At 41.4% G+C, this 27,039-nt stretch overlaps 1 protein-coding gene across 1 annotated transcript in view; it reads left to right on the forward strand.

Moving 5' to 3' along the window:
- Nucleotides 1-25,546, forward strand: part of TRIM33 (tripartite motif containing 33) — a 116,470-nt gene extending 90,924 nt beyond the window's left edge. Inside the window, 10 exon segments of the mRNA XM_049766027.1 lie at nt 715-915; nt 3,065-3,197; nt 6,176-6,239; nt 10,427-10,586; nt 13,770-14,119; nt 16,995-17,118; nt 21,473-21,547; nt 23,082-23,234; nt 24,840-24,890; nt 24,970-25,546. Coding sequence (XP_049621984.1) covers nt 715-915; nt 3,065-3,197; nt 6,176-6,239; nt 10,427-10,586; nt 13,770-14,119; nt 16,995-17,118; nt 21,473-21,547; nt 23,082-23,234; nt 24,840-24,890; nt 24,970-25,182 — 1,524 coding nt within the window. The 3' untranslated portion in view covers nt 25,183-25,546.
- Nucleotides 25,547-27,039: the final 1,493 nt, after the last annotated feature.

Here is a 27,039-nt window from a genome sequence, read left to right on the forward strand (position 1 = left end):
ATAGGTAGGGGGGGATACAAATAACACCGTTGGGGCTGTACACAGGGCACGCACTGACAGAGGCTAGGAGCAGAGTCCTAACTCCTAGAGCGGCTGCCCGGCACACAGAAGAGCCGCATTAAAAAGGGTGAAGAGCCACATGTGACTTGCAAGCCGCGGCTTGCCGACCACTGCTCTATGCTATTGCTGTGACCCTGTATTTTTTTTTTTTTTTTTTTTTTTTTTTGGTTTTTGGGCCACACCCGTTTGACGCTCAGGGGTTACTCCTGGCTATGTGCTCAGAAATCGCCCTTGGCTTGGGGGGACCATATGGGACGCCAGGGGATCGAACCGAGGTCCTGATCCTTGGCTAGCGCTTGCAAGGCAGACACCTTATCTCTAGCGCCACCTTCCCAGCCCCATGACCCTGTATTTTTATTTTTAAAAGGACAGAAAAGTCACAGAGGAATATATAAAACATGCCGACATAGTAGCCTTTTTAGGCCAGTGTTAGACATCCAAAACATCTGTTTTAAACAATCCTTTTACTGATAAAATATCTTAATCACTTGGGCAGGTGAGAAATTATTGTCGTTAATTTTTCCCTAAATATTACCCCAAAGTGAATAGGTTTAATTTGAACACTCTTTTTCTGTCTTTATTTGAGAAGGCCTACTACCTTTTCTCTGCCAACCGGGTCATACATATAATGATAACATCGTCTTTCTTTAACAGCATTCAAATCCAGGGCATGCTGGACCCTTCCCTGTTGTATCAGTGCACAACACAACGATCAATCCAACCAGCCCTACAACAGCTACCATGGCAAGTGCAAACCGAGGTCCCACCAGCCCATCTGTTACAGCAATAGAACTTATCCCCTCAGTTACCAATCCAGAAAACCTTCCGTCGTTGCCAGATATTCCACCCATTCAGGTTTGTATCTGAGTTACATTAGATTAAAAAAACAAAAACAAAAACAAAAAGGCAGTCTAAAACATTGTATATATTTCTGTTCATTAAGTCTCTGGAGTAACATGCCTTCCCCCGCCCCCCCTTTTTGGGCCACACCCGGTGACGCTCAGGGAGTTACTCCTGGCTCTGTGCTCAGAAATCACTCCTGGTTCGGGGGACCAACTGGGACACCAGGGATTGAACCTAGGTCCGTCCTGGCTCAGTTGTGTGCAAGGCAAACACCCTACCACTGGGCCATCACTCCGGCCCCTTTGAATTTTTTTTTTTAACGTGTGTTCACAAAAGCTCTCATCCCTACTTATAAATTATGGGGGTAACAGCGTTTGCCTTGCAATCAGAAGGTCGGTGGTTCAAATCCCGCTATCCCATATGGTCCCCTGAGCCTGCCAGGAGCGATTTCTGAGTATAAAGCCAGGAGTAACCCCTGAGCGCTGCCAGGTGTGACCCCCCCCCCCCCCCGCCAAAAAAAAATATATCACTCCTGGCAGGCTCAGGGGACCAAATGCCCTACCACTGTGCTATCTTTCCAGCCCCTATACCATATAGTGTATATTTTTTCCTTCCTTTCTTTTTTTCCTTTTTTTTTCTTTCGTTTTTGGGCCATACCCACACACCCAGTGCCGCTCAGGGGTTACTCCTGGCTATATGCTCAGAAATCACTCCTGGCTTGGGGGACTATATGGCATGCTGGGGGATCGAACTGTGTTCTAGACTGGGCTAGCTCAGGCAAGGAAGATTGCTCCAGCACTATACCATATAGTTTTAATTAGTATTTTGTAATTTAACTTGAAGTCAGATAACATGAAGCCTTCATATGTTGCTTCAAATCACTCCTGGCTCAGGACCATGTGGAATGTCGGGGATTGAACCGCACCTTTGCGTTTTGATTTTTATGATTAGCCCTTTAGCTGTTCTCATGGTTTCTAATAGTCACCCCTCCTCTCCCCCACGGTTTTTGGGCCACACCTGGCAGGCTTGAGGTACTGTGGTTATTAATAGCTCTTTAATGGTCATTAGAGTTTTGGTTTTTTGTTTGTTTTTTGTTTTGTTTGGGGATGGGGACCATACCCAACAGCACTCAAGTTATTTCTGACTCTGCTTAGAAATCACTCCTGGCAGACTCGGAACCATATGGGATGCTGGGAATCGAACTTGGGTCAGCTGTGTGCAAGACAAATGCCCTACTCAATGTGCTGTCACCCTGGTCACACCTGGCCCATCATTAGAGTATTTTGTTTATACTGCGAAATCATCTGCAGGTGATAGTAATTTTAGGTTGGAAGTCATGGGAGTTGGGCCACACCTTATGCTGCTCAGGGCTTCTTTCTGGCTTTGCCTCAGGAATTACTCCTTGCAGGGCTCAGGGCACCAAAAGGGGTGCTGGGGATTGAACCTGGGTAGGCAGTGTGTAAGGCAAGTAAATGCCTGCTGCCTTGCTTTCAGGGTCATTGCCCCTTTAGATCACCACAGGGCCACACTTTGTGGTGCTTGTGTGAGTCTAAACCTTTTATGCTTGGGTTACTCTGTAGGAGGCCAAGGGTTGATGCAGCAGTTTGCATTGTATGCACTCCAGCACTTTGAACCATCTTTTGGTCCCAGTCATTTTAAAACCCAACCTGATCTCTGTAAGACAATAAAATCAATCATCGCTTATAAATAGGGAAAGGATTTAGTTAATAAGGACTAATAAGAAAGCAAGGGCTTTCTCTGGATGACAAAATTTTTCCATAGTTTTGAAATTAGATGGTAATATAATCAAATTTATTTAGTAATAGAGTTGTCAAGACAATTGATGCTTACTTATATAAAGGTCCCTATATAACTTTGAGAAAAGTTATCAGTGTATCAGCTGTTTTTAGTGGTAGAATAGAAAGAGTAGAGTAGATCATTTGGTTTTGACTGAGTGGATGGCTGGGTATTTGTTAAATGGTAGTAATTATATTACTTGTTCACATAAAGTGTATAGTGAGTGTCTCCACGGGAATGCCAGAAAACAATTAGGCCAGATAACCTAATTATGACTTACTGTTAACATAAGTAATTATTTAATGCAACTGGTAAATAGTGTTCTCTAATTAAAATAAATGTCTTTTCTTGTTTGACTCTCCAGTTGGAAGATGCTGGTTCTAGTAGTTTAGATAATCTACTAAGTAGATACATCTCAGGCACTCACCTACCCCCACAGCCCACAAGCACCATGAATCCCTCCCCGGGACCCTCCGCCCTTTCTCCAGGATCATCAGGTAAAGCCCTCCCAGGTACAGTAAATCCTCAATTAAGTCTTTTATAGATTCTCAGATGTTGTGACTTGCTACAGAATAACAGCAGTTTTCACTAACGTTTCTTTCAGTGTTGGGTTTCATTAGTGCTTGTTGGGGTTCTTTTCTCAAGTGATAACTGAGCAGAACTACCTTATTTTTTCAGTCTTAAGGAAAATTACCTTTAAGTGTGTAAGTCAAGTTTCCCAGAAAAATACAAATAAAGGGGAGGAGGATGGTGGAAAGGGATTTCAAGGAACCAGCTTCTGTGATAGGAAATTTGCAGTGTGGCTGGACTGGAAAGTTCCAAAAGTCTGAGACATGTACATGAGTGCTATTTAGGCTTCTGAGCTTTTAGTAAAACCCTTCATTGATCTGCTTTAGACAGAAAAGTTAGGAAAGCCCAAGACTAGAAGAGGGTGTGGTGTAAGTGTGGTGGTGGTGGGGTGTCAGCTGAACTTTTTCTAAAATCTATTTATCTGATTTATGCAAACTCGCATTATAATTTAAATCACAGTTAGGAAATAGCTTCCCTGGTCTAGAGCAGTAGCACAGCAGGTAGGGCATCTTTCTTGCATGTGGCTGACTCGGGTTTGATCCCCAGCCTCCCATATGGTCCCTCAGCCTGGCAGTGATTTCTCAGCACTGGGCCAGTAGTAACACCCGAGTGCCGCTGTCTGTGGCCCAAAAACAAGAAAACAACAATAAAAGAAATAGCTTCTTCCAGTATCTGTACTGATGTCTGTTTGGTCAAATAACTGGGCATTTACAGCCAAGTTGATATATAAAATTAACCATTAAAGTGACACCACTTCTGGGCCTGGAGCAATAGCACAGCGGTCTATCCTAATTGCTCTCATTAATACTCAAATACTGCTGGCACCCTTCATCTCAGTGTGCATGTGTATATTTACATATATACATGAGAAATATATCTGTATTGTGTGCTGTTGGGACTCTAAAAATATTCCTCCTCAGACTTCCAGCTATATTTTGTTTTATTTGTAAGTGATCATTTCTCATGCTCTTCTTTTTTTTTTTTTTTTTTTTTTCTTATTTTTCTTATTTTGTTTTTGGGCCACACCCGGCTTTGCTCAGGGGTTACTCCTGGCTGTCTGCTCAGAAATAGCTCCTGGCAGGCACGGGGGACCATATGGGACACCGGGATTCGAACCAACCACCTTTGGTCCTGGATCGGCTGCTTGCGAGGCAAACGCCGCTGTGCTATCTCTCCGGGCTCTTCATGCTCTTTTCTTAACCCCAGCCCCTATCATAGTTTTGTCAGGAGTCAAAAATCAGGATTCCAGGGGCCGGGCGGTGGCGCTGGAGGTAAGGTGCCTGCCTTGCCTGCGCTAGCCTAGGACGGACCGCGGTTCGATCCCCCGGCGTCCCATATGGTCCCCCAAGAAGCCAGGAGCAACTTCTGAGCGCATAGCCAGGAGTAACCCCTGAGCGTCACAGGGTGTGGCCCAAAAAACCAAAAAAAAAAAAAGAAACAGGATTCCAGCCTTCTTTGGAGGGGTCTCTTCTGGTTGTGTCTTTTTTTCTGGCCTTTTTGATTCGTGCGCTCGGAAAGCAAGGCTGTGCCTCTCTTATTTGTTTGGGGGCTCAACTCAAATAGTACTCAAGAGTCACTGCTAGAAATGGTCAGGGCACCAAACACTGTGCTGGGGATAAACTCGGTTTGCCACATGCAAGACAAATACCCTAACTATTGTACTGTTCTAGCACCTAGCCTCCTGCCTTTCACCTAATTCTAATTATCTTCGAACTCATTACCTTACTGTCCAGTACTGTGATTCTAGGGCTTCAAACTGTAGTCACTTGACAAATTTCTTATCAGTCTAACTAAAACTTTTGTAAAACTTTAAAGCAAGTGCTCAAGGGGGTTTAGAGATAGCACAGTGACAGTGGATAGAAACTTTACTTGCATCCTCAGTTGTGACACATTCATATGGTTCAGGCCCTTTGCTTGATTCTTGTCATTGGGACAAGAGTGGGAAGGAATGACAGTAAAAGTTGGGAAAAGGAAAGTGACCGTTGCTTATTTGTCTAATTTGAGTTATGTCCAGTTATGCTCAGTGCCTCTGTGCTTGATTGCTTGTGCTCAGGTGGGGATGCTGAGCCTGCTGGGTTCAAATTGCAATTTTAAATAAAAAATTTAATTGTAAGATATTTTGCAAAAATCAATGTTTTGAATGAAGTTTATGAGATTATAAATGTCTTCCAAATTTTAAGTTTCATTGAATCTATTGCTATAAATGATTAAAGTAATTTAAGTAGATACAATATAGAAATTGTTATGGAATATCTTACTTGGTGTAAATGAAATGTTACTTTATCTTATAACTGGAACAGAATATTTCAAAATGAATTCAAATTTGAATGTTTTCTTGTGATATACCAGTCATATTTTTCATGTTTGAGGTTCAGTAGACATATTTTAGGACTTGATTGTTTGATAGACTATTAACAAGTATCACCGTAGGGTATTTACCTAGAAAAACTGAAGTCAGGTGGCAGATAGCTTTCTACTGATCTGGTAGTTTTCACCGACTGACTGAATAGTGTTCTGAAGGGACTCTCTGAGAGTCTGTCATTGATGTTTGGCAGCAAATAGATAGTAATCCCTGACTTTGAGTCCTGAGTTTTGATTTCCAAGATTCTGTTAACTGTGTTAAACTGTATTATTCTAAACCTGAATTCTGTGACACGTAGGATTGTGAATATTGTTTAAGAGCATGGGGAGGGCTGGGGAGAATGAAGATTGAACCATAAAGCCAGTCAGTCAATGGTGAAGCCATACAATGGTATGTTGCAGTGAGTGTATTTATGTACCAGTATCACAAACTTGAATACTATTGGCAGTCGTAAACCACCTGAACTACAGTTTAAAACGTCTTAAATAAAGAATTGTGAATATTATTAACACACACTAATACACATTTTGACTTACTTTTCAGGTCTCTCTAATTCCCACACACCTGTGAGACCTCCTAGTACCTCAAGTACTGGTAGTCGAGGCAGGTGAGTATTAAATGATTAATAGCTATTTTTTCCCACTCCTTTTTCTGGTTTGGATTTAGGGCCACATCTCATGGTCCTCAGGGATCAGAGTAGGACAGTGTTGGAGGTATGTAGTTCTAGGGCTTAAAACAACGGCAGGTGCAAATAAATACCTTAACCCCTGAAGTATCTTTCTGAATGCAGTTTCAGAAGTACAGCTTTTGGGGCTAGAGCTATTACAGAGGGTAGAATGCTTGCTTTGCACACAGCGGACATCGGTTTGAGGAGTGATCCCTGAGCACTGCCAAGTGGGGCCCCTGGTGCCCCCATTATCCCCCAATTTCTTTTTTTTTCTTCTTTAAACTATTGATTGGTTTTTGGGTCACACCCAGCAGTGCTCAGGGATCAGTCCTGGCTCTGCACTCAGAAATTGCCCCCGGCAGGCTGGGGGACCATATGGGATGCCCGAAATCGAACCAGGGTCTATCCTGGGTCGACCACATGCAAAGCAAAAGCCTTACTGCTGTGCTATCTTCAGCACCCTGCCCCCCAAAAAAATCTTTTTTAGTGCATCTTTCTTAAATACATAAATTCAGAAAAAATGATAGGGCCCAGGAAGTGTTTTCAGTGGCAGGCACAGATGCTTTACTTCCATGAGAACTGTACACACATGGTTGGTTTTGGTTTTGTGGGTGGCTTTTGCTTTTTGTTCTGTGGTTTTGGTTTTGGTTTTTGGGTCACACCCAATAGTGTGTATGCTTACTCCTGGCTCTGCATTTAGGAATATCTCCTATGGGTGCTGAGGGACCATATAGGATACCAGAGATTGCACCTTGCAAGGCATCTGATTCTGCCAATGTACTATCTCTCTGGCCCCAAGAGATCTGTATATTTAATCCCAGCATTTTATTCATTTTTTGTTTTTGTTTTTGGATCACACCTGGCAGTGCACAGGGGCTTCTCCTGGCTCCACGCTCAGAAATTGCTCCTGGCAGGCTCAGGGGACCATATAGGATGCCAGGATTTGAACCATTGACCTTCTGCACACAAGGCAAACACCTTACTTCCATGCTTATCTCTCTGGCCCCTTTTTTATTCATTTTAATAGCATTTTTTTTCTTTCTAAAAACTTAATTACTGTATTTAAAAACCATGGTTACAAAGTTGTTCATAATTGAGTTTGCTATACTGTGTTCAACACCCTCACCAGTTTCACCAGTTTCCTCACCAGTTTATATGTACGCTGCATATATCTTATTTTGAAGTTAAAAGACAAAATGAAACAAATAGATATAGTATTTAAAATGAAGAACAAGTAAACTTAAACCAACACACTTAGTAGTCTTTCAGGGGGATGGATGGCTTGCTTCTGTTGGGCTGTAGTTTGAGGACCCCCTACCTGAGATTGAGAGGAGGGGGCAGTTGGAGACAGGGGGCCTGCAATGAGCCTGCTGCTAAGCAGGACAAGCAGCGTGGCAAAACCACCTGGTGGGCAGGATGAACGTCCTTGTTGGGCCATAGTTTTGAGGACTCCTGATACCTAAACATGCAGTTTCTTCATCTCACGTGTTCTCAGGCACGTGGGTTGTTTCCACATTCTGACTATTGTCAACAGTGCTGTGATAAACATAGCAATGTAGAAGGCGTTTCTGCATTTTGTTTTTGTGCACCCCTACTCTTGTGCATGTACTCTCATTCACTTTGCATAAATCCCTCTGGGATGTGTTGCTTTTAATTTCCCTTTTGGGGAGGACCATCAGCAGTGCCTGGGATTATCTTGGCTGGCTGCATGTAAAGCAGTTTTCTTATCTGCATACTATCACTATGGCCTTCGTGGTGCGCATCCCCTCATCCCATTTGGGTGGGTGGTCTTTTTTATTTTGGGGGTCTTTCTGGGCCAGTAATGCACAGGATCATTACTGACTCTGCACTCAGGAATCACTCCTGTTAGGCTTGGGGGTGGTACATATGGAGTGTTGGGGATTAAATTTAGATAAGAACCATACCAGCTATACTATCACTCCCCCTGGCTTCCATGTCCCTCCACCCCTGTCTTTTGTCTCCCCTACCCTTTTTTTGGTAGGGGGGACTTGGCAGTGCTTAGGGGTTACTCCAGGCTCACTCAGAAATCACTCCTGACTTGGGGGACCATACGGGGTGCTGGGGATCAAACCCAATTCGGCAGTGTGCAAGGCAATCACCTTACCCACTGTGCTATCGTTCACGCCCTTTTTTTAAATTTTATTTTATTTTGGTATTTTTGGCCACACCTGGTGACACTCAGGTTACTTCTGGCTCTGCATTCAGAAATCACTCCTGGCTTGGGGGGACCAAGCCATCATCCTGGGTCAGCCACATGCAAGGCAAAGGCCTTACCATTGTGCTGCCACTTCAGTCCCAAGGCCCTTTTTTCTGCTACCTCTTTAAGGCATAGATTTCCTTTATTCTTTCTCCCTTTCTTATTCTCTCTACCCTACTAGTGTTTTTCCCTTCAATACAATATTTTGCTTCACCAAATAATTTATAATAATAAAACCATTATTACAAATATTTAAAAAGCAATGTTTTAAATGTTAGTGATTCATTTAATGCTCAGAATCTTTTTTCCTCTTTTTTTTTTTTTTTTTGGTTTCTGGGTCACACCCAGCAGTGCTCACAGGTTATTCCTGGCTCTATGCTCAGAAATCGCTCCTGACAAACTGGGGGACCATATGGGATGCCGGGATTCTAACCACCGACCTTCTACATGAAAGGCAAACGGCTTACCTCAATGCTATCTCTCCGGCCTCATGTTCAGATTTTTCAAATTATACCCTTATTTTTAGCGGGAGTTAGGGATCACAACTGGTTGTGTTCGAGATTTCTCCTCGATGTGTGCTCAGGGACCATTGCTAGAAGTGCTTGGGGGACTGTATGGGGTACTAGGTTTGAAACTCAGGTGGCTTTATGCCTACTTTATTATTTCTCTGGCTTGTCTTAACTTCGTTAAGAAATAATGTTTGAATTAGATTCAAATCAGCTCTGTGCTTGGTCATCAGCAGATACACTATAATCAACATTTAGTGGTTGATGAAAATATTTATACATGGTTTTCTTCTTTACCCTCATACTGTTTTTTGTTTATATGCTTATTTGTTTATGGTTTTTTTTGTGGGGAGAGGCGTCTTGCCTTGCACGTGGCTGACCGAAGTTTTAATCCCCAGCATCCCATAGTGTCCTAACCTGCCAGGAATGATTCCTGCGCACAGAGCCAGGAGTAAACTCTGAGCAAAGCAGATTTGCCATTCCTTCCAACCCCCTTCAAAAAAAAGGGAATATGTTTTATTTTGGGATCAAAGAGATCGTACAGCAGATTAGGCACATAGCCGACCTGGGTTCGATCTCTGACATCCTATATGGTCCCATGAGCCCTTCAGGAGAGCTGAGCCAGGTGCGTCCAAAACAAAGCACCAAAAACATATATATATATAATCTTGATTGATAAAATTTCTCTAAATTGTAAGTGTGATACAAGAAAGAATTTATCATTGTTTCATGCACACTTAGGGGCATTAGAAAGTTCAGTCTTATGAAGTGCTTTTGCAATGCTTGGTTGTCTTATTGGATTGGGGAGGGCATGCCTAGCCGAGCCGTGTTTGGCGTCCTGCTGTTGGCTTTAGTTCAAGAGACTGACCTGAGCCAGGAATCGAATGTGGGCTGCCCGTGTGCAAAGCAGCTCATTGATTCCCTTGGTGGTCCTCACTTGATTGTGGAATTACTCGTTCTTCGTGGCCTCTTGGTCTGTTGTTACAGTGACTCGGAGAATTAACTTCTGAGCTGTTGTCTACTTGTCAGATCCTTCTGATTCTCTCCTTTAGATCTATTTCAGTTTTCAGTTTAACACTGATGCTGATCCTGTATTATTTAGAGATTTGGGGACCGAGGAGGTTTGGAGCAGAGAGTGAGTGAGAATGGGTCAATGACAATCTCTACTACTCAACTGTTTGAATTTTAAAATATTTTAGACTAATCCTTAGACCATAAAAACTTTTCCAGATTTTTTTAATAATAAAAGTTTTTCATGAGTATGAAGCTAATTGGGTTGCATTAGATGGTTCCCTTTTTCCACTTTAGTAAATTCCCACAATAGTAAATGCTACTTTTCATAAAATTGTTTTGTGTACCAAACTGTTAAGTGTATGTCACCCTTTGTTTTTGTTTGTAATTAGCTGTGGTTCATCAGGAAGAACTGCTGAGAAGACAAGTCTTAGTTTTAAATCGGATCAAGTGAAGGTCAAACAAGAACCCGGGACTGAGGATGAAGTTTGTAGCTTTTCAGGTGCTGTGAAACAAGAAAAGACGGAGGATGGCAGAAGGAGCGCCTGCATGGTAAATTGCCGACTGGGGCTTGCCAGGAATTTATTTCAGACACTTCCCTGACTCTTCCACTTATGAATGCTTCTCAGAACCACTGAATAATTAACAGTTATTTTTTAATTGAGTCACAGTGAATTATAGTTACATAGGTATTCACGATTGAGTTTTAGGGGTATACTGTCCCAACACCAACCCCTTTAATAATGTTCACTACTCTTCACCAGTACTCTGTCACTCACCCCAAGTCTACCCCCGTAGCATTGTCCTAGTGTGTCCGCGTCCATATCTCAACCCTTACCCTACGGTAAGTTTCCTACTGAGGACTAAGGTCTCCTGATCTTTTTTTCTGTATCGCTGTTGGGCATTTATTATCCCGCCACCCATGAAGCTTCTTTATAGCCTGCTAGAGAGAGATCATTCTGAGTCACTCCCTCTTCCTCTGACCTTATTGAACACGATAATTTCCAAATTCATCCATGTAGCAGAACATTGCTTGATTTTATCTTCATAGCCAAGTAGTATTCCATTGTGCATATGTATTGCAGCTTGTTTAGCCATCTGTTCCTAAGACACTTGGATTATTTCCAGATTTTGGGCTGTTGTGAATAGGTCTGCATGAACATAGGGGTACAGGTGTCCTTTCTGCATTGTGCTTTTGGTAATTTGGGGTATATTTCCAGGATTAGGGTTGCTGGATCAGATGGAAGCTCAGTTCTCAGGGTTTTTTTAGCAATGTGTTGTCTTTCAAAAAGCTGGATTAGTTGATTATCCCACTAGCAATAAATAAAGAGATCCTTTTCCCCCATATTCAGAAAATCTTTTTTTTTTTTATCAAGGATCATTTGAAGGGGCCAAAGAGATAGCATGGAGGTCAGACGTTTGCTTTGCATGCAGAGGGCCGGTGGTTCAAATCCCAGTGTCCCATATGTTCCCTCGAGCCTGCCCGGAGTGATTTCTGAGCATAGAGCCAAGAGTAGCCCCTGAGTCACCCTGGTGTGACCCCAAAACAAAAAAATTATAAATTAAATAAATAAATAAAAAGGAATCACTTGAAGATAACTCTTCATTTGTGAACTTTAGTCAATATTTTTGCCATAATTCTAATTATTTGTACAGATGGTGGTGTATACCTGTGCTGCTCATGATTTATTCCTGGCAGGGCTCAGGACAATATGGAGTGCCTGGGGTTGAATCTAGGTTGACTGGGTTCAAAACAACCACTTTACGCACTGTATTATATAGCTCCTGTCCACATTCCTTTGAAAAAAATTTTGTTTTATCTTGTTTTGTTTTTGGGTCACACCCAGCAGCGCTCCTGGCTCTATGCTCAGAAATCACTTCTGGCAGGCTTGGGGGATCATATGGGATGCCGGGATTCGAGCCACCGTCCTTCTGCGTCTAAGGCCTTACTGCTGTGCTATCTCTTCGACCCCTCTCTTTAAAAATTATTTTTATTAATCATCTCAATAGCTGCATTCTTGGATCCCTTATTTTTGGATTAAAAGTACTGACAAGTTTAGTGACAGTTTAGACAAAGAGCTTTGTCCACTTTTTTCGTTTTGAGGCCACACCCAGCAGCGTCCATCAGCTTCTGGCTCTGTGCTCGAGAATCACTTCTGGTGCCAGAGTTGGGAGACCGATTCAACGCAGGCTGACAGCAGCCAAGGCAAACACCCTACCCACTGTATTATCTTTCTGGCCCGTTAGAATATTTCTGGCCTGGTTAGAAATATTGCTTTTTGCCAAAGAATGATCATTTTAGAGTTCTTCATAAGTAATTGTTTATAAAACGTGCAGCATGGCCCTGGTCTTCTTGTTTAGAAATTTCTCTTCTGGCTTTTTGATTCATCTTTCAGCATTGATATAATTAACATAGTAGTATTTGTAAATTTTGAGAGCAATGGATTTGGATTTGGAATATCGTCTAAAAATTGGGTGTGAAAGATGAAAAACTTTTTTATGTTCTTAGACTTTTCCTACCTTATGATAGATGTGTATTTCAAAATGCTGTTCAGAAGCTTAAGACTAGATTCTGGGGGGCGGAACGGCAGCTCAAGCAGTAAGGCATCTGCCCACGCTAGCTTAGGATGGACATCGGTTTGATCCCTCAGAGGGAGGGAGGAAGGGAGGGAGAGAGTGAGAGGGAGAAAGAGAAAATAGATCTGTCATGAAAATTATGACTTTACAGTGATTTCTCAATCTTTATAGGAGATGGATATATCCTTTTTTTTTGGGGGGGGGGTCCACACCTGGCAGCGCTCAGGGGTTACTCTTGGCTCTGCGCTCAGAAATTGCCCCTGGCAGGCTCAAGGGACCATTTGGGATGCCAGGGTTCGAACCACCAACTTTCTGCATGCAAGGCAAACACCTTATCTCCATGCTATCTCTCCAGCCCCAGATGTATATATCTTGTGCTTGCTTCCCAATGAGTGCACTTAATTAACAGCTTAGGGTATTTTTTTTGTTGTTGTTGTAGTTGTTTGATTTTTGGTCCACACCAGTGGTGCACGGATTACTCCTAGTTCTGCACTCAGAAATCAATCCTGGCGGTCTTGGGGACTATAATGGATGCCAGGGATCAAACTTGGGTCAACCACATGCCAGGCAATCACCCTATCTGCTGTGCTATATCCTCTGGCTCCTGTAGTTCTTTTCCTTTTTTTTTTTCTTTTTTCTTTTTTTGTTTTTGTTTTTGTTTTTTTGGGCCATACCCGGTGGTACTCAGGGGCTACTCCTGGCTGTCTGCTCAGAAATAGCTCCTGGCAGGCACGGTGGACCATATGGAACACCGGGATTCGAACCAACCACCTTTGGTCCTGGATCGGCTACCTGCAAGGCAAACGCTGCTGTGTTATCTCTCCGGGCCCTCTTTTCTTTTTTCTTTTTTTGATTTTTGGGTCATACCCAGCAACGCTCAGGGGTTCCTCCTGGCTCTTCTCTCGGAAATCACTCCTAGCAGGCTCAGGGGACCATATGGGATGCCGGGATTTGAACCACCGTCCTTCTGCATGCGAGGCAAATGCCTTGCCTCCATACTATCTCTTTGGCCCTGCCCTTTTTTTTTTTTTTTAATGTCAGTGCTCTGTGTCCAGGTCAACCTGATTTATAAATATGTACACTGTGACACACATTGTTTGCAATAAAGTTCAAATGATCTCAATGACCTGATAATGTTTTTTTGTTTGTTTGTTTCAGTTGAGCAGCCCTGAGAGTAGCTTGACTCCACCTCTCTCGACTAACTTACATTTAGAGAGTGAGTTGGACGCTTTGACAAACCTGGAAAACCATGTGAAAAGTGAACCCACAGAAATGAATGAGAGCTGCAAACAGTCGGGACTCAACAGCCTTGTTAATGGAAAATCCCCTATTCGAAGTCTCATACACAGGGCGTCAAGGATCGGAGGGGACGGCAGCAGTAAGGACGAGGACCCAAATGAAGACTGGTGTGCTGTCTGCCAGAACGGAGGGGATCTTCTGTGTTGTGAAAAATGCCCAAAGGTTTTTCACCTAACTTGTCATGTTCCAACACTTCTTAGTTTTCCAAGGTACCAGGGAAATGATATTTTTCCCCTATTTTATAAGCTTAGGGAAAAGAAGAACAGTTATTTAAAACTGATGACCTTGACAAATACAGTTCTTAAACGCAGGGAGTGGTGCATATTTTCCCTCCTGGTGGTGCTTGGGGCATCATCAGATGGGATGCTGGAGATAGAACCCAGGATGACCAGTGAGGCAATTGCACTACTCAGTATTGCTATTGCTCTGGCTCCATCTTGCAATTTTTAAAATGATGTGTGCCTAAAGATCTTTGTGCAAATTTCTCAGACTTTGACTTTCATCTGGTTTGAATGTCTTTTACTCATTAACTTTGAGCTGGATGGTTACTGAATTTCCCTTATGGGAAGAACTTGTTACTGGGACAAAATGTGACCTTTGTCTTCAGATTCTATGACTCTGTGACGGCTGAATCTGATTTCAACCATTGGTGATTCCTGCAGGGAAATACCAAGAATGGGCTGGGATGTAAGATCTTCAGTCTGACATAATTTCTTAGGTGAACTTGATCAGCTTGAACAAATTCACTGATTCGAAAGGATTGGTTTCTGTCTCTACCAGAAATATAATTTGGATCAGAGTTCAGTTTAGTCCCTTCTGTTTGGCTTTTTTAATGTTCATGTAGTTTCTGTTTTGGTCACCTTCATAGCAGTAAAAAGAAATAAAATAGTAGTTAGTCATAGCTCTTCTCCCTTCCCCAATCCAGATCTCTTAATTTCTTTTTAAGTGAAAATAAATAAGTTCACAAAGAAAACTTGATTTTCTTGCTATCGATTAAAAAACACACATATTTATTCCAGATTCCAGAGGAATGATTTTAGTTGAATAGTGCTACCCATTTTGAGACTTTTGATCTTCAAATCAAGTGGAAGTATTAAAGAGCTACAATAGTTTCTTATAAATTACAATTAATGTCTAAATCTTAGAGTAGTCATTTGCTAGGAATTGTAAGACTTTTGTTTTTATTTTGAAGCCACACCTAGCAATGCTCAGGGATTATTCCTTGCTCTGTACTGGGGAATCCTCCTGGTGGTGCTTGGGGGACTATATGGGATGCTTGGGATTAAACCAGGTTGTCCGTGTGCAAGAAAAGAGCTTTATTCATTGTACTATGACTCCTTACAAGACTTCTTTTTTTGGGGGGGGGGGGGGAGTGGCACCCGGTGATGCTCAAAAGTTACTCCTGTCTATGCGCTTAGAAATCAATCCTGGCTTGGGGGACCATTTGGGACACCGGGGGATCTAACCTGTGTTCATTCTGGGTCAGCTGCATGCAAGGCAAATGCCTGCTGTGCTATCGCTCTAGCTCTGATTTCTCCTCCTCCGCCCTCCTTCTTCCTTCTTCTTCCTTTTTTTTTTTTTTTTTTTTTTTTTTTTTTTGGGTCACACCCGGCGGTGCTCAGGGGTTACTCCTGGCTGTCTGCTCAGAAATAGCTCCTGGCAGGCACGGGGACCATATGGGACACCGGGATGGGATGCGAACCAACCACCTTTGGTCCTGGATTGGCTGCTTGCAAGGCAAACGCCACTGTGCTATCTCTTCGGGCCCTTTTTTTTTTTTTTTTTTTAAAGAAATGAAAAGCTTTGGCATATGGTCCTGAAGTTAAGACTTAATGCTTTTCCTTGCTTATGTATAAAAATCTGCTGGAGGGGCCGTGGTTCGAATCCCACCATCCCAAATGGTCCCCCGAGCCTGCCAGGAGTAACCCAGGTGCTGCTGGTATGACCCAAAAATCAAAAATTAAAATTTTTTAATAAAAAAAGAAAGAAAAACCTGAAATTTGAGGGGTTTGCCATGAAATGCTTTCACAGGGCAGTGCTTTGGAAGAAACAGAAACTTGACACAGATCAATTAATACAATTCCTGTACCGGGAGTTTGATTTATATATGATGGGTGAAGGGAGAAAAAAGTGTGATCATGTTGGAATTTATGGTTGGATGTAAAAAACTATAATTGGGGGCCCGGAGAGATAGCACAGCAGCGTTTGCCTTGCAAGCAGCTGATCCAGGACCTAAGGTGGTTGGTTCGAATCCTGGTGTCCCATATGGTCCCCCGTGCCTGTCAGTAACCCCGGAGAGATAGCACAGCGGCGTTTGCCTTGCAAGCAGCCGATCCAGGACCAAAGGTGGTTGGTTCGAATCCTGGTGTCCCATATGGTCCCCCGTGCCTGCCAGGAGCTATTTCTGAGCAGACAGCCAGGAGTAACTCCTGAGCATCGGCCGGGTGTGACCCCCCCCCCCCAAAAAAAAACAAAAAAAAAAACCTATAATTGGGATATTTTAAATACATGGGGTATTTACGTTTTTGTTTACATTTTTGTACCATGCACATGTGTACATATTCTTAGTCCATTTATATTATCTGAAAAATTAACACGATTTATATTTGGTATACTTTGTCCTGGGAACTACTGTGCAGTTGGATTGAGTGTGGTTCAATATGGTGGCATTACTGGGCTTTGGGAATTGGTTTAGTGTAGCAAGTACTGGCCATCAGCTTTGTGCTTTGAAGAGAACCTTTCCAACGACAGATGTGTTGTATTACTTGTATTTGCTTTATTTGGAGGCTACTCTAGTGGTTCTCAGCGAAGCTTGTATACCAGCCCTTTGAGCTATCTCCCCAGCTCACAAACGTGGCTTTTCTGTTTTCCGGATAGTACTAACTTAAAAGAATAAGTAAGACCGTCACTTTTTTTATACAGTTCTATTTTTATAAAGTTTGGTAAGAATAGATCCTCCCTTCTCCCTGAAGGCTGGAAAGGAAAGAAAACAAACTTGAGAGTTCACTCTGGGAAACTAGCTCCTATGGATTAGTTTTGTTCTAGATATGCTATGTACTAGACTGATGGTGTCTTTCTCTCTAGTGGGGACTGGATATGCACGTTTTGCAGAGATATCGGGAAACCTGAAGTCGAATATGATTGTGATAATTTGCAACATAGTAAAAAGGGGAAAACTGCACAGGGATTAAACCCAGTGGACCAAAGGGTAAGTGTCAAATAAATTGAGTCACTTTTATTGATTTGTAGTTGCTGGGCTATACATTGATTATTTCAGTGTGGCATACACCAAAAAAGGTCATTTCTGCAGCCTTTTGGGTACAGCTCATATTTGTTCTGCCCTATCCAAGATCTTGATTTGGATTTTTTTTAAATAAATAAAGAAGAAGAAATAAAAAACAGACTGGAGATGTGAGTTAGTTAAGGTGGCACCTCATGCCTTGCATATGTTGAAGACCTAGGTTCAATTCTTTTTTTTTTTTTTTTTTTTTTTTTGGGTTTTGGGGTCACACCCAGCAGTTTTCAGGGGTTATTCCTGACTCTACACTCAGAAATCGCTCCTGGCAGGCTCAGGGGACTATATGGGATGCCGGGATTCGAACCACCGTCCTTCTGCATGCAAGGCAAATGAATGCCTTACCTCCATGCTATCTCTCCGGCCCCTAGGTTCAATTCTTAAGCACCAGGGAAAAATTTTTTTTAATTAAGGGTCATGGATGTAGTTCTGTGATAAAATGCATGTCTTTCATTTATGAGACCTGGCATTGCAAAAGGCAAATTTAAAAACAATTTTAATCCTAGGCAAGCAAATAACATTTACGCAACAGTCCGTTTCTGTGGTATTCATTAGGTGGTACTGCCATTTTATATACTCATGCCAACAATTGAAATAATCTGCACCTGGTAGTGCCCAGGATTTCCTCCTCACTCTGCCTTCAGGGATTACTCCTTGCAGGCTCAGAATACCATATTGGGAGCTGGAGATAAGAGTCAGGAGTAACCCCTAAGCGCCTCTGGGAGTGATCCAAGACAAACTACATATATTTTTGGTTGTTGTTTTGTTTTTGATTTTGGGCCACACCTGGCCGCGCTCAGGAGTTACCCCTAACTCTGAGCTCAGAAATCATTTTTGACAGGGGCTGGAAAGAGAGCACAGTGGTAGGGCGTTTGCCTTGCAAACTGCCGTTTTGAATCCTGGCATCCCTTGCTGTCCCAGTGCCTGCCAGGAGCGATTTCTGAGTGCTAAAGCTTGGAGTGATCATGAGTGCCGCCGGGTGTGACCCAAAAACCAAAGAAAAGTAATCGCTCCTGGCAGGCTCTGGGACCATATAGGATGCTGGGGATCGAACCCAGGTTTGTACTGGGTCGGTTGTGTGCGAGGCAAATGCCTTCCCACTGTAGCCCCATAATATGTGTTCAATATTTTTACATAGTGTTCATATGGAAAAATAATAGTAATTATATTGCTTCTTCGCTTAAGTAATGGAAAAATAATAGTAATTATATTGCTTCTTCGCTTAAGTAATTGCTTCCTGTCACTTTAAACATGAAGCCTAAAATTTTCTCATTTTACTCAATAACTGATCTGGCATATAATTTGATCTCAAATTAAGAATTTCTTTCATAGTTCAGGTATCATTACAGTTAAATATGGCTCTTATCAGATTGTATAGGCTACAAGTATACATTATCTCTATTGGAATAATTAATCTTTGTTTTTGTTTTTTGTTTTGGGATCACACCTAGCAGTGCTCAGGGGTTAGTTACTCCTGGCTTTACACTCAGAAATCGCCCCTGACAGTCTAGGGGACCATATGAGATGCCGGGATTTGAACCACTGTCCTTCGCAGGCAAGGCAAACACCTTACTTCCATGCTATTTCTCCGGTCCCGGAATAATTAATCTTTAATCAGTTTAACATGTATACATGTATTAAAAGAAGCATCTTAGAAGGCTGTAAATGTGGGGCTGGAGTGATAGCATACTGGTAAGGCATTTGCCTTGCATGTGGCCAATACAGGACAGACCCAGGTTTGAATCCCGGCACTGATACCCGAACCTGCCAGGAGTGACTCTGAGCGCAGAGCCAGGAGTAACCCCTGAGCACCGCCTGGTGTGACCCAAGCCAAAAAAAAAAAAAAAAATGGAGTGAATTGCACTCCAGTGGTTATTGTGTTAAAGACTAAAAAGGGGAACCGGTGAGGTGGCGCTAGAGGTAAGCCTTGCAAGCGCTAGCCAAGGACCACGGTTCGATTCTCCCCCCCGCGTCCCATATGGTCCCCCCAAGCCAGGGGCAATTTCTGAGCACTTAGCCAGGAGTGTCAAATGGGTGTGGCCCAAAAAACCAAAAAAAAAAAAAAAAAGACTAAAAAGAACTAGAGTAGCATTGATTGCGAAGATAGGGTTTCCTGTACACTTGGGAGTGTTGGGATTCTCTTGGCAATTTCCGAGGTACCATGTAGTGCTGGGAGTGAATCTGGGAAGAACTAAATGCCTGCCCTTGTTTCATGATAATACAATGACTTGTATTTGATAATTTATGTATTTCCAGGCAATGATAAACATTTGTCCAGGATACTTTGAAATCTTATTGTGGTTCTTGGAACACACCAGTAGTGCTCGGGGCTACTTTACAGCTCAGTGCTTGTTGGGGGGGGGGTGTTTGTCTTCTGGCAGTGTTCAGCTTCCTGTATGCCAAAAACACTGTAAGCTATCTCACTAGCCTCTGAATTCTTTTATGTGTATAACTGTAGTTAATAGTTGGTAAATTATTTTAATTACAGTTAAAAACCAGGCACTTTATCTTAGATTTATTAATATATATATTTTTAAATAATTATATAGCATTATTACACATTCATTTAAAGATTTGAAGGGACAGGAAGATGGCAGCTGCGTGCAAGTCCAATGCCCTGCCGCTGTGCTATCTCTTCGGCCTGGAAATGGCTTTAAAGAGTGGAGTGAGCTTGGCATAAGGGAGACCCTGTGTTCTTTCCTCACACTCTACTCTCTTCTCAGCACCATTTGGTGTGATTTGGTGCGTGAGCATTGCTGGACTGAATAACAGCACCATTTTCTGAGCACTGAAGTGACAAGTCTGCACCCCTGTTCTAAATATAAACTTCAAAGTGTTGAGTTTTTTCCTTAAAAAAAAAAATAAAGTAAATTAGAAGGTAATCTTTTTGTTTGTTTGTTTGTTTTTGGTTTTTGGGTCCCACCGGCAGCACTTGGGTCACTCCTGGCTCTACGCTCAGAAATCCCTCCTGGCAGGCTCGGGAGACTATATGGGAGGCCGGGATTTGAACCACAGTCCTTCTGCATGCAAGGCAAACGCCCTACCTCCGTCCTATCTCTGGCCCAGAGGAAGTCTTGACACTAGATGTGGGATTCCAATGAACTCACTTAGTTGCTTAGCACATTCAAGTTCTGAGTTTGATTCTGGCAGTCAGCATGGTGACATTGGCTGTGACACCGCTCAAACCAGTTAACAGTGGGAGTGCAACTTTAAAATAGCTTTATAATTTAAAAATAGCTTTAAAATTCCATGGAGGAATTTCTAAATCTGTGTTCAACATATGTAGACATATATTAAAAGAAACAACTAGAAGGCTGTACCTGGTAGTCCTTGGCCAGCCCATCCTGAGGCTCAGTCGTAGGCTTTTCAGTGCTGAAGTCACTCGATAGAGAATGGGAAGCAGTGTGCAAAACCAGGATAGTTGCCATTAAGTTTAAACCCCAACATCTCATGTGGTCCCCTGAGCACCATCAGGTGTAATTCCTAAGTATAGAGCAGGAGTAATCCCTGAGTATTGCCGGGTATCCCCACCCCCCAATAAAAGACTAACAAAACCAAAAAAATTAAATAAAACTGGTTTTGACCACGAACCCTTCTTATTATCTCTTTGTCTATGTGCACACTCCTCCTCCTCACCCCTCTTTATTTTTAGTGAGATTAAGCAGTTATATTAAAGGTGGGCACTGATTCCGAGGAGAATGTGGGATTATCGAAGAGAAAGATGAAAGACCTGGGAGAGAGTGTAGCAGGAAGGCACTTCCTTGCCCATGCCCATCTTGGCTTCAGTGTCCCTTGAGCCTGGTATGGGCCACAAACAAACATGAGAGGTAGGATGCAGAAACAAGACTGCATTCCTTTTTTTTTTTTTTTTTTTTTTTTTTTTTTTTGGTTTTTGAGCCACACCCGGTGACACTCAAGGGTTACTTACTCCTGGCTTGGGGGACCATATGGGGGGGTCAAACCATGATCCATCCTAGGCTAGTGCTGTCAAGGCAGACAAGTCTTACCGCTCCACTTCAGCACCCCCCCCCCTTTTTAAGACTGTATTCTTAAAAAAAAAAGTCTGTATTCTTTGATTAATAAGTATTTGCTATCTATAGCCAATGCATAAGAGGTTCTGTTTCGAGTGCTTGCCTATCTTGCCCCCACCACCCGAGTGAGTACTTTTTAATGATAAAGTTTCTGTTTCTAGATAATTCTGTCAGGATTAAAAAAAAAAAAAAAAAAAAAAACATTTCATGGAGTTTTCTTTCTTTTCTTGGACCAGAAATGTGAACGTCTTCTGCTTTACCTCTATTGTCATGAATTAAGTATTGAATTCCAGGAACCTGTTCCTGCTTCGGTAAGTTGTTTATCATAGTGTCTCTCTGTTGAAATTTATATAATATTTAAGAATTGAGGCACTGTCCTTGGATGGTTTATAGTAGTTCTAAGGTTTCTTGGATAACCTCAGCTTCTTTAAGGCTTAACATGTTTCTTTATTGGGTTATTACAAGGAGTATAGTATGATAACTTGTATAAAATGTCTTAGCTAATATTGAGATAGAGAGGCAGATGCAGAGAAAGAGAAATCTAAACCCACCACCACAGATGGTTCTCTGAGCACTGCTGGTTGTGGCCCAGAAACCAAAGGGGGAAAAACATCCTGATGTTTTTATTTAGTTGTCTTTTGTTTAGGGTATACCAGGGCTGGAAACCCAGGTCGAGCATTTGCAAGGCAAGCACTGTGCCCTCTGCACTATACCTCTAGCACATGTATTTAATTTTTTTGTCCTGTGTTAAACAGGACAAAACAGAACAGAAATATATATGATGAGAAATCTTGAGCCTAGGAAGCCAGTCAGACAACTTCTTTAGTTCTGCCATTACCCAACTCAGCCTTACAACTCTGGGAGGTCGTGTATTATTTGCTTCTTTTTGAGATTGTGCTGAGAAGTATTAAATTATTTATGAGATCCTAGTTCTTGTGATTCTAGATTGTTGTATAATAGGGTGAAAATAATGAACTGTCAACTTTAAGAAGAGATTCAAGTTTCAGGAGTTTTATAGCTAGAAATAACTTACAAATACTTTCTTATGGTATGGTTCTGTGTCATTAGGCCAGGAATGGTGCAAAAGCTCTTCAGCATGAGCACTATGTCTAAAAAAGCTTTCCATGTTATTACACACTTTATTATATCCAGGAACCTTGTGGCTTAAAGTTATTGATAGGCTCTAAGAAATAAATCTTTTTTTTGGGGGGGTGGGGCGTGTAAAGGAGTTTGAGCGATACCTGGCAGCACTCAGGGTTACTCCTGGCCCTGAGCTCAGAAATTACTTCTGGGAGGCTCAGAGGACTATGGGATATTAGGGATCAAATACAGATCAGCTGTGTGCAAGGCAAACAAACACCCTACTGCTGCCTGGCCTCAGGAATAACATTCTGATATAATGCAATATATTTTGTAAGCTCTTTTAGAAAAACTCTTAGGAATTAGATGAACCAGATATATTTATACTTAACATTAGTGATTGACTAGACTTGTTAATTGCTTTCTTTCTAAATTTTATTAATAGAAACGTTGGGACTGGAGCAATGATAGTACAGTGGTAAGGTGCTTGCCTTGCACATGGCCAACCCTGAGATGAACCTCTGGCACCATTTGGTTCCCTGTAGTAACTTAGCCTGAACATCATTGTGTGTGCGCGTGCGTGCGTGCGTGTGTGCGTGTGTGTGTGTGTGTGTGTGTAAATCTAAATGTATTCATGTTAATCGATATTTTTAAGTACTTGGCTCAATAATCAACATAACTTTATAAAATTAATGTGCAGTGCATTTTCAATTTAAAGATTGACAATTTTAGAGAGTCCTTATCTATCCATATTTGTTTCTTTAGATACCAAACTACTATAAAATAATAAAGAAACCAATGGATTTATCCACAGTGAAGAAGAAGCTTCAAAAAAAACATTCCCAACACTACCAAATCCCCGACGACTTTGTGGCTGATGTCCGTTTGATCTTCAAGAACTGTGAAAGATTTAATGAAGTATGTTCACTTTCAAACTATAGACTTGTGAATTTTTGTTTGCTTGGCTTTGATTTTGACTTTTCCCATCAAGAAACTTTTAAACATAGTTTAAAAGCGTTTTTATTTTCGTTTTAATTCAGAAGTAAAATTTGATTGTATGTATAGCTCCATTGCAGAAAGGTTACTGTATTATAAATGAGTACAAAATGTCCCTTTCTGAACAAGTCAAGGGTGTTGTGATTAACTAGAGAAGGCAGTTAATGCATTGTAGGAAATGATTATAAACAGCAAACATTTAGGGCCTATCTAGGAAAGGTATTTGTGAGCATCCTTTGGTGCCATTGTGATCATAAAAATGTAGGACTAAATATGGCTAATATCTGGTGAGTCTTGAATACTAGTAGCCTTATAGTGAGTGACTCATATATTAATAACTCAACAGAATGTTGGGTTCCCTGAACTCAGCAATGTGACTTTCATTAACTTCAGGTGCTTTGGTGGTGGTGGTGTTGGGAGAAGAGGAGGTTGTTTATTTGAGTGGTTCAGACTTTGAGAAGAAATAGGAATACCATTGAATGAGATTATTATTTTTTTGATAATTTTTGTAAATAATGCTTAACTGTTGAAAAAAATATTCACTATAGGAAAGGGAAATGGAACTGGATGGAAATACATAAAATTCTTAAAAAGTTGACTCTTGACACTAACATCTCTGGTGAAATTGTGAAATTGGGGTGACATGACCATTATAAGTCCGATAGATTGCACTGAGTCTTTTGAAGTCTACCCTTAACTAACTTTGGGGGTGGGTATCAGGAAGCATTTCTACAGTTTAAAAATGATGATTTTTATAAAGATAGGAAAAGCAAGTTATCTTTATATCATATGCTACAGAGTAATAAAGCTTCTCTCACTTAAAATTAAATGAATATAGGGGCCGGGCGGTGGCGCTGGAGGTAAGGTGCCTGCCTTACCTGCGCTAGCCTAGGAGACGGACCGCGGTTCGATCCCCCGGCGTCCCATATGGTCCCCCAAGCCAGGAGCGACTTCTGAGCGCATAGCCAGGAGTAACCCCTGAGCGTTACCGGGTGTGGCCCAAAAACCAAAAAAAAAAAAAAAAAAATTAAATGAATATAGCCATAAATTTTGACTTGCTTTTAGATTGCTAGATTATTTTCAAATGCACTATCAACTTGAGCCAGAAAGAGAACCATTTAGTTGCTATAGTAATAGTTACAGCTATTATGATAAATGAATCTCCATACATGGAATTCTGATTCTAGGTGATTTAGTAAAAAATTGATGTCTTTTAAAAAGCAATATTTCTGACAGTTTTCTCTTAAATATACTGATATATTCAGGTCCGCTTCTATTTAGATTGACCCCACCAATTCAGGATTTGAAACAATTGAGCAGTTCTAAGTAAAATTGTTTTATTAACAAAACAGAGCTTTGTAAAGAACGTGTTTCGTGGTTTGTAGTAGAAAAGCACTTATTCTGGTCATTGCAGTTTGTTTCCCTTGTAGTATGGCTGACTCTTTGTTGCCAGTCCTATGCAGTCTCATAACTTTAGAAAGGATTATAATTTCCCTTTTTTTTTTTTGACTCTGGTGTCCTTTTTAGATGATGAAAGTTGTTCAAGTTTATGCAGACACACAAGAGATTAATTTGAAGGTAAGCTTTTCAGACCACGCAAACTTGATGAAGGCCTCTGCATTGCCCTTAGGTGAATGTTCCTATCTTTTGCTTGCAGGCTGATTCAGAAGTAGCTCAGGCAGGGAAAGCAGTTGCATTGTACTTTGAAGATAAACTCACAGAGATCTACTCAGACAGGACCTTCGCGCCTTTGCCAGAGTTTGAGCAGGAAGAGGATGATGGCGAGGTAACGGAGGATTCTGACGAAGACTTTATACAGCCCCGCAGAAAACGCCTAAAGTCAGATGAAAGACCAGTGCATATAAAGTAAAATGACAGTGAACAGAAATAAATTGTTTTACACAAGAAAGAAAGCAGAGGAATAAGAGTGACTTTCTTGACGTGTTGCTGGCATCTCCTGCCTACAGAGAGCACCTCCTTGAAGAAGCCTATAGCTTTTACACAGTATTAGATTGAAATGACGGGCAGAAAACACATTCTTGTCAAGGGGGGAGAACTGTATTTGCAACTGCAGAAGTATACACAGAAAGCGAAAGTGGAATGATCGGAAGGTATCTGTTTCTAAAGAAGATGGTTTTAATGGTTAAAAAGACTGGGCCGGTGTTGACGATCTCTGTGGTATTGAGTGGTCCCAGACACTGGGTGTGCGAGTAAATAAATACTTTGAGGGTCAAGTTGCTTGATTTATTGTCTCTTTTCAGTGTGCAGTTAAAAAAACAACTCTGATGCCTCCCCCCACATGCATACTGGCATGTTTTCTCCTTAAATCAAAGTTGCTCAGATTCCATCTGTTACCAATTCATGTATGCATTGAATCTTGCTTTCTCTCCCCTTCCCCATTTTTATAAGCGTTGGGCCTTAGTTTTTTTTTTTAATTGGCTTAACTATAAGCAATTTTATTTTCTATTCATACTTAGTTTGGAAATCATGCCGTTGATCATCATACAGACTGTAAAGGTCCACTGAAGTTAATACGGTGACTATTCTCAGTAGATCTTATTATTATCTTTTACAGAAGACACTTGGACAGAATCGCCCTTCCCAATCAAGTCATGTGATCATACAGTTACTCCCATAAAGGCAGAATGTTTCCAAATTAATCTAGTTTTCTGTACATTTAAATTTTATTGCGGTGATAACTGGCTCTTACCCAGTCTTCCTTCAGATCAGTTTTCTGATAGACCACTATTGGCAAACAGTTACCTTGTCAACTACCAAATGTGTAAAATTTTCTGTATTTCACTTTGTCTTATTTGTAAATAGTGAACTAAAACTTCCGGCAGGTCAGCAACATTTGCTGAGCCTGTTTTTTAAGCTAACGTGTATTCTTACTAATGTTCCTATTGAGAATGGGTTTGTAATATATACTGTCTATTTCTAATGTCACATTCATATTTTGAAGTTTATCTTATTTTAATAGCGAACAGACTTCTCTTGATCTTCAGAAGCAGCTTATGAAAATATCAAAATACTGAAATGAACCCGGTGGGGTTAGTTACTCATTCATTCGTCCACCAAGTGGGACATGTGCATGGACCGGGGGCTTACAGGACTCAGCAGAGGCCCGTACAGAACCTTGTAAATGAGCCAACCCCCCACTTGAATGGCGACCAGAGTAAGCCCACTTTGGCTATCCTGATTTTAGCACCAAAAGGCAGATAAACTACGACTCTGGTTCATTTTTCTCCTCTCCTTCTGTGATGCTCACATCCAAGCTGTGTGTTCTATCTAGGCTATGTTGTACAGTCTTCTTGTTGGGGTTGACATTTTTTTTCCCGCCTTTTGTATGAACACAATAGATTATAAAGTGACCAAAATAAAACTTATCACTAGGTGTTTTTCAGACTTCAGCAATCCAGACCATAAGCTCTTCCTTCCCCCCAAAAAACCCTAATTGTCAAAGAGCAAAATATTTCTAGTGCATACTGAATCAAATAAAATATTCTAAAATTTTATGATATGATTTCTTTGTTGGGTTGTTTTTCTTACTAAGGGGTGGGATAGACATGGCTATGATTCGGACCTTTATGGCGATGTATTACGTTTTAATTGGGTTATTATCGATTACTGTTGACTCACTTGGTTCTTTGGCCTCCTTTTAACTTTTTAAGTTGAAATTCAGAACATTTACCCAATTGATTGGAATTTCAAGTTCCTAAGATCTCAT

The sequence above is a fragment of the Suncus etruscus genome, chromosome 19 (assembly GCF_024139225.1).
Source record: "Suncus etruscus isolate mSunEtr1 chromosome 19, mSunEtr1.pri.cur, whole genome shotgun sequence".
NCBI classification, from domain to species: Eukaryota; Metazoa; Chordata; class Mammalia; order Eulipotyphla; family Soricidae; genus Suncus; species Suncus etruscus.